The following is a 7,559-nucleotide window of genomic DNA, read 5'->3' on the forward strand; positions in this document are numbered from 1 at the left end:
GCTCGATGGCTTCAGCTGCAAGTGCCGACCTGGTTATGTGGGTTTGAGCTGCGAAGCAGAAATTGATGAATGCCTGAGCGATCCCTGCAATCCTGTTGGCACTGAGCGTTGCCTTGATCTGGATAACAAGTTTGAGTGCGTCTGCCGAGACGGCTTCAAGGGCGCGCTTTGTGAAACGGACATTGATGACTGCGAGACAAATCCTTGTCTTAACAATGGCATCTGCCGCGATCGTGTTGGTGGCTTTGAGTGTGGCTGCGAGCCAGGCTGGAGCGGTATGCGCTGCGAGCAGCAAGTTACCACCTGCAACGTGCAGGCGCCTTGCCAGAACGATGCCAGCTGCATCGATCTGTTCCAGGACTACTTCTGCGTATGCCCCAGTGGCACCGATGGCAAGAACTGCGAGACGGCACCGGAACGCTGCATTGGCGACCCTTGTATGCATGGCGGCAAATGCCAGGACTTTGGCTCTGGGCTGAACTGCACATGTCCGTCGGATTATGCGGGCATCGGTTGTCAATATGAATATGATGCATGCGACGCTAACGTTTGCCAGAATGGAGCAATCTGTCGTGACAATGGCGCTGGCTATAGCTGTGAATGCCCCCCTGGTTTCACCGGCAAGAATTGCGAGCAGGATATCGTGGACTGTAAGGACAACTCGTGCCCACCGGGCGCCACTTGCGTCGATCTTACCAATGGATTTTACTGCCAGTGCCCCTTCAACATGACTGGCGATGATTGCCGCAAGGCTATACAAGTGGACTACGATTTGTACTTCAGCGATCCAACTCGTTCTACAGCTGCCCAGGTTGTGCCATTCTACACCGGGGAGGCTAATAGCCTTACCGTGGCCATGTGGGTCCAGTTTGCACAGAAGGATGATACGGGCATTTTCTTCACACTGTATGGTGTGGAATCCGCGCGTATAACAAACCGCCGTCGACTGCTTCTTCAGGCTCATTCCAGTGGTGTGCAGGTCTCACTCTTTGACGAGCTTCCAGACGTTTTCCTCTCGTTCGGAGAGTACACCTCCGTAAACGATGGTCAATGGCATCACGTAGCTGTTGTCTGGGATGGCGTTAGCGGTCAGCTGCAGCTCATTACGGAAGGTTTAATTGCCAGTAAGGTCGAGTACGGAGCTGGTGGTGCACTGCCAGCCTATCTATGGTCAGTCCTGGGTCGCCCCCAACCTGATAGCGTGAAACATGAGCTAGCCTACACAGATTCAGGTTTCCAGGGTACCATTACTAAGTCACAGGTTTGGGCACGTGCTTTGGACATTACATCGGAAATACAGAAACAAGTTCGCGACTGCCGCTCTGAGCCGGTCCTTTATCCCGGCCTCATTCTTAACTGGGCCGGCTATGAGGTCACTTCAGGTGGAGTGGAACGCAATGTGCCTTCACTGTGCGGACAGCGCAGATGCCAAGTGGGCTACACCGGACCCAATTGCCAACAGCTGGTAGTGGACAAGGAACCACCAGTGGTTGAGCATTGCCCTGGCGATCTCTGGGTTATTGCCAAGAATGGTTCAGCTGTGGTCACTTGGGATGAGCCACACTTTAGCGACAATATTGGTGTTACTAAAATCTATGAGCGCAATGGACACAGATCTGGAACCACGTTGCTTTGGGGCACCTATGATATTACGTATATAGCATCTGATACGGAAGGAAATACGGCATCCTGTAGCTTCAAAGTCTCGCTGTTAAGTAAGTTATACAACTTTAATAATAGCTTTGAACTGTTGTACTACTTCTTTCTTTTTTATCCACAGCCGACTTCTGTCCACCTTTAGCCGATCCCGTTGGTGGCACTCAAGTCTGCAAGGATTGGGGTGCTGGCGGTCAGTTCAAGGTTTGCGAAATCGCTTGCAATGCTGGCCTCCGCTTCTCCGAACAGGTGCCAGAGTTCTACACTTGCGGCGCTGAAGGTTTCTGGCGACCCACTCGTGCTCCTTCCATGCCGTTAGTCTATCCTTCCTGTTCTCTGGCCAAGCCGGCACAACGTGTCTTCCGCATCAAAATGCTTTTCCCCTCTGATGTACTTTGCAATAAGGCTGGTCAGGCTGTACTTCGGCAGAAGGTAACCAACTCAGTGAATGCTCTGAATCGTGACTGGAACTTCTGTTCATATGCCATTGAGGGCACCAGGTAAGCTGGAATTTTCGCACTCACATGCAATTTTCGCTTACGCCTCTACGAATTATCTGCAGGGAATGCAAGGATATTCAAATTGACGTCAAGTGTGATCATTATCGCGCTGCTCAAAATAATCGCGTGCGTCGTCAACTGAAGGATGGCGGTGTTTACGTCATGGAAGCTGAAATTCCAGTGGTCAAGTGAGTATTGATCTTGAGCTATAAATGCTCTGAACCTTTGCACATAAGCCGAACCACAAAAGAGAAAGCATGTTTTGTCCATATATGTATATGTTCTATGTGTTGTATGTTCGTTAACCAATTTCTAGTGAGGATGACGAGTTGGATTTGAACGGTCGACAGGGACGCCAACAGACTGGCGGTGATACTTACACATTGGAAATAGCCTTCCCGGCTGTAAAGTATGTGAATCTCACTCACGTTTCAAGTAACGACCTCAAAACGCACCCACTCAAGCAAATTGCACCCAATAAACTACCAACTAGTCGCTGTTTAATCACCCACCACCTCATCGCCATGCCCATATGCTAATAATTCGGTCAACTGTTTTAATGCTTAAGTTAATCCCACGCCACATTTGTTACTGTGCTAACACAGCCATCACTTAGAAGGTGCTTGAAACTAATGTTCCATCCTCTCTAACCATTCGCAGCGATCCTGTTATACATACTTCTACTGGCGAACGTTCCAATGTCAAGCAGCTGCTGGAGAAACTCATTCTAGAAGACGATCAATTCGCCGTTCAGGAAATATTGCCCAACACCGTGCCTGATCCAGCATCTCTGGAACTAGGATCTGAGTATGCTTGCCCTGTGGGCCAGGTGGTCATGATTCCAGACTGCGTGCCTTGCGCCATTGGCACCTACTACGACATTGCCAATAAGACTTGCGTTGCATGCGAGCGTGGCAGCTACCAATCCGAGGCGGGTCAACAGCAGTGTAGCAAGTGTCCAGTGATTGCTGGACGTCCTGGCGTCACAGCCGGACCCGGTGCTCGTTCGGCTGCCGACTGCAAGGAACGCTGCCCAGCTGGCAAATACTTCGACTCGGAGACTGGACTTTGCCGTCCTTGCGGTCACGGTTTCTATCAATCCAACGAAGGTGCCTTTGGCTGTGAACTGTGCGGCTTGGGTCAAACAACGCGCTCCACCGAAGCCACATCTCGCAAAGAATGTCGCGACGAGTGCAGCTCCGGACAACAGCTTGGCGCCGACGGGCGTTGCGAGCCTTGCCCACGAGGCACCTACCGCCTGCAAGGCGTTCAGCCTAGCTGCGCAGCCTGTCCATTAGGACGTACCACACCCAAGGTGGGAGCCAGTTCTGTCGAAGAGTGCACACTTCCTGTATGCTCGCCTGGAACTTATCTCAATGGCACACTCAATATGTGCATCGAGTGCCGCAAGGGCTTCTACCAGTCCGAGTCCCAGCAGACCACCTGCATACAGTGTCCGCCCAACCACAGCACCAAGATCACCGGCGCCACCTCGAAGAGCGAGTGCACCAATCCGTGCGAGCACATTGCCGAGGGCAAACCGCATTGCGATGTCAATGCATACTGCATCATGGAACCAGAGACAACCGACTTCAGTTGCGAATGTAAGCCTGGTTTCAACGGCACCGGCATGGTCTGTACTGACGTTTGCGAGGGCTTCTGTGAGAATTCCGGCACCTGCGTTAAGGATCTGAAGGGCACTCCATCCTGCCGCTGTGTGGGCTCATTCACTGGACCGCATTGCGTTGAACGCTCCGAGTTTGCTTATATTGCCGGCGGCATTGCGGGAGCTGTAATATTTATTATCATCATTGTGCTGCTCATTTGGATGATTTGTGTGCGTTCGACAAAGCGTCGCGATCCCAAGAAAATGCTGACACCGGCCATCGATCAGACCGGCTCTCAGGTGAACTTCTATTACGGCGCACACACGCCCTATGCGGAATCCATAGCGCCCTCACACCACAGCACCTACGCGCACTACTACGACGACGAGGAGGATGGCTGGGAGATGCCAAACTTCTACAATGAGACCTACATGAAGGATGGTAAGTTGTGATCCCAAAAAACCGTAGAACGAAAAAAGCTAAGACTTACACAGCTGCATACAAAAATGGTTAAAAATAGAGAAGTTCTAGATATCCAATGAATATTTTACATAATATTAGTAATAAACTTATAAAGTATGCAAATATACATAGACAGTTGGACCTATTGAGCCATACTGCTTGAGGTACCCCTATTGATCTGAATATAGTCGTATGTGTTTAAAGCAAATATAGTTTTATATTGCAATGTTTTAACGAAACAAGCGAAGTTTCCAAAAAGAGTTGCCCCAAATAGTAAAGTATAATCTATAATGATAGTGAAATAGTTGTCTGAACAGCAGAACCTTGTACTTAGAAAATGATTTAACGTTTTATTTTCTAGTTTATTAAACTCTACTCTACAAATTACACTCCAATTTGCTTAATGTCTTTATAGGTCTCCATGGTGGCAAGATGAGTACATTGGCGAGGTCAAATGCTTCGCTCTATGGAACTAAAGAAGACTTATACGATCGACTGAAACGTCATGCCTACACGGGCAAGAAAGGTGCTTACAGAAGACCCCAACCTTTACCGCAATTTACTTATTATCTCTAACATTTCTTTCAGAAAAGAGTGACAGTGATAGCGAAGTACAGTAAAACCCCATACACATACACACAGAACTCGTGCTGGCGCTACAATTATAAAAATAAACAAAACAAAAGAGAAACGATAGTATATTATAAAAGAATTAATTACTATGAACAATATTACTTCATAGCTGCTTGAATGTGAATTGTGCTCATAATATTTTCCAACACTGCCCAACACTGCGCCCATTTACAAGTAAGCAGCCAGCCACTACCAAATACTCATTGAAGGCGCAACTAAATTGAAATTGAAAGTGGCCAATCGAAAGCTTTGCATTGAACCGTCGTAATTAGGACTACATGTATGAATGTATTTGAAGCAATATTGAAAGCAGAAATGAATCGTTTAATTACGTCGCTTCATGCAGAGCTTGGGAAACAAATGCAAAAGTTTAAAAACAAACTCGAACACGTGCTTTTTAGGTATGCAGACTAAATGGAATGAAATTAAGTTGAACTTATGCATAAAATACATCGTAATATATCGTAATAAATTGTTTTAATTTTAAGTATTATATACAATGAAGAACAAACAAAAAACTTGAAATTACCTTGTCTCAGCAAGGTATTAAAATAAATAGGAAGAGTGCGTTAAAATGCAATTAACTTTCAAGCTTGTTACAAATTCTCGAGCAGCAGCAATATAGTCGTTACTTTGTAATTTAAATAAAAACAAAAGCAAATTTATTAATTATACGCATACGATTACGACAAGTAATTTTATAAATTTTCTATAATAACTGTAAAAAAGAACAACTAATTAAAGCGAACAATTATGTTTATATTGAATTACCTTGATTTTCGATCTACTTCGATTCAAAGTGGGGCGTCCAGTGGCGACCACGTTCCTGTCCCTTCCTGGCCGCATCGTGATTCTTGACAGCGAGGCGCAGCATGTGCCGCTGCTGCTCATCGGTGCGACGCAGAAATTTCATCGCATTGTCCAGCCTCAAGGCGGCTAATGTCTGCACGGACAGATAATGATCTTGCAGCAGATGAAAGTGATCGGTGGCCTGACCTGTCATTGCCAAAATGAACAGCGAAAGGGGCACAGTGAAGAGTCCAACCATGAAGGTCTCATGCTTATTATAGGTCTGCATTGATACCAAGCCTAGGCTCAGCAACAAGGCCCTGGAGGTCAAATATATGACATACTCAATGGTCGCCCAGAAGATCAGCATGCCCACCTCCAGAAAAAATATGGCGATCCCAGCCTCGCACAGATACTTAAATGCTTTCGGCACCATGCACTCGTAGCGTTGCGGCAAAATCCGATTATCGTATATTATATCGAGCAGTGCAATACAAACGATAATTGTGGGTAATGCTGGTCCGGGCGCCGACTGCTTCTCATTCGGCTGGATATAGAAGCTCACTCGCAGAACTAGGTGCATCATGGCTGCCAGGCTGATAGCTATTATCGAGGCCATCGTTGTGGTTCAATTGTAGAGCTGGCATGCAGAGAAGTTGGCGTCCAGGCACTCGTATTTTCTTTAACTAAAAATTTGATAGCTATGCACATATATATAAATACGATTTAGTGATTACATTCAACAGTTATTGTGATTTTATTGCTAATTTTCAAATATTGTTAATGCCTACTTTCTGTGCTCTACAAAAAATTCAAAACAGTGGAATTTATTTCCCACTGCTCCTAAAAGTATGCAGTAGAATTTAAAGAAGCTGGGAAGACATTTGATGATGCAGGGAAATTTTTGGAAGGAAATAAACCCTATTAAAAGATTTAGAAGCCGTCTCCTAAAATTCGGGCAATGTTTGTTTCAAAAGTTTTCAAGAAATGCAACAAAAATATATATTTTTTGTTCTTTTTACAATTTTTTAATAAAAATTTAGGAAATATAGGTTTTTGGAAGCTGATGGAGCTGTTGTTTTGGGGAAATAATCCGGATACAACTTTGGCAATCTATTGAAGAACTTAAAATATAATAAATTTAAACGAGCTTTCTTTACGAAATGTAGTATTGTATAGTAAATAAATATTATTAAACACTAATAAGTCTTTTAATTTCATTTACTGTTCCCAATTTCCATTTTATTTCAAAAAATCCTAATAGGAGCAGCCTAGGCGGTACTAATAACCAAAAACAAGGATTCATTTATAAGTTTTTAAGATATTAAATAGCATGGCTTTGATAGTCAATATTATATCGAAGGTGATTGTTAATAAAAAAAGTACCGAACTTATCACCAATTTAAAACATCAACTGTTATTTGGCATCGAAAAGTTTAAAAAAAAATGCGCTTGTCATCAGTATCGAATATTAACTGAACTATCCAATCCGTAGAAAATACATTTTAAAAAACTTCTCAAGCTCCAGAATTTGCCACTTTATATAGTAACAGTAATTTTAATTTTTAAAAGAAATGTTTACATAAGCAATGAGATATAGATATCACAAATATCAACTAAATTGACTTCGTACAAATTTTATGTAAACTTCAGCCCCAAAAAATAGAGAATAAATTATTTGAAAATGGTGTCGATTATTGCCATCGTGACCACAGGGATGTTGCAAGTAATGGGCACCTCAGTGTTTCTGCATCAGCCACACGACAGATGCTCCCCAGCGCCGGCCTTGGCAAGCTGGATCTTCCTGATAGCCACCATGGTACTGTTATATGACTTGGAGATCTTTCCCGAACGCTATCTACATTTGCCAAATGCTGTGAAAGTGGCTTGTGATCTGTTGGCCTGCATACTG

General features: G+C 44.6%; 2 protein-coding genes across 2 annotated transcripts in view; one reads left to right on the forward strand and one right to left on the reverse strand.

Annotated features, from left to right (window-relative positions):
* LOC115629022 overlaps window positions 1-4,916 on the forward strand; it is a 44,022-nt gene extending 39,106 nt beyond the window's left edge. Inside the window, exons 8-14 of the mRNA XM_030525318.1 lie at window positions 2-1,715; window positions 1,781-2,156; window positions 2,219-2,344; window positions 2,473-2,565; window positions 2,817-4,204; window positions 4,641-4,751; window positions 4,814-4,916. Coding sequence (XP_030381178.1) covers window positions 2-1,715; window positions 1,781-2,156; window positions 2,219-2,344; window positions 2,473-2,565; window positions 2,817-4,204; window positions 4,641-4,751; window positions 4,814-4,845 — 3,840 coding nt within the window. The 3' untranslated portion in view covers window positions 4,846-4,916. The remainder of the gene's footprint in view (window position 1; window positions 1,716-1,780; window positions 2,157-2,218; window positions 2,345-2,472; window positions 2,566-2,816; window positions 4,205-4,640; window positions 4,752-4,813) is intronic.
* A 121-nt stretch (window positions 4,917-5,037) lies between these two features.
* On the reverse strand, window positions 5,038-6,374 carry LOC115629023. Its single transcript, XM_030525320.1, has 2 exons — window positions 5,630-6,374; window positions 5,038-5,576 (listed from the first exon to the last, which is right to left on the reverse strand). Exon 1 carries the CDS (start codon window positions 6,264-6,266, stop codon window positions 5,643-5,645), a length of 624 nt encoding a protein of 207 aa, XP_030381180.1. The 5' UTR covers window positions 6,267-6,374; the 3' UTR covers window positions 5,038-5,576; window positions 5,630-5,642.
* Window positions 6,375-7,559: the final 1,185 nt, after the last annotated feature.

The sequence above is a fragment of the Scaptodrosophila lebanonensis genome, unplaced genomic scaffold (assembly GCF_003285725.1).
Source record: "Scaptodrosophila lebanonensis strain 11010-0011.00,11010-0021.00 unplaced genomic scaffold, SlebRS2 tig00000131-arrow-arrow-pilon, whole genome shotgun sequence".
Classification (NCBI taxonomy): Eukaryota; Metazoa; Arthropoda; class Insecta; order Diptera; family Drosophilidae; genus Scaptodrosophila; species Scaptodrosophila lebanonensis.

Bases quoted from the DNA above. Each gene is read 5' to 3' on its own strand.
- LOC115629023 (XM_030525320.1), bottom strand. From the start codon at position 6,266: ATGGCCTCGATAATAGCTATCAGCCTGGCAGCCATGATGCACCTAGTT.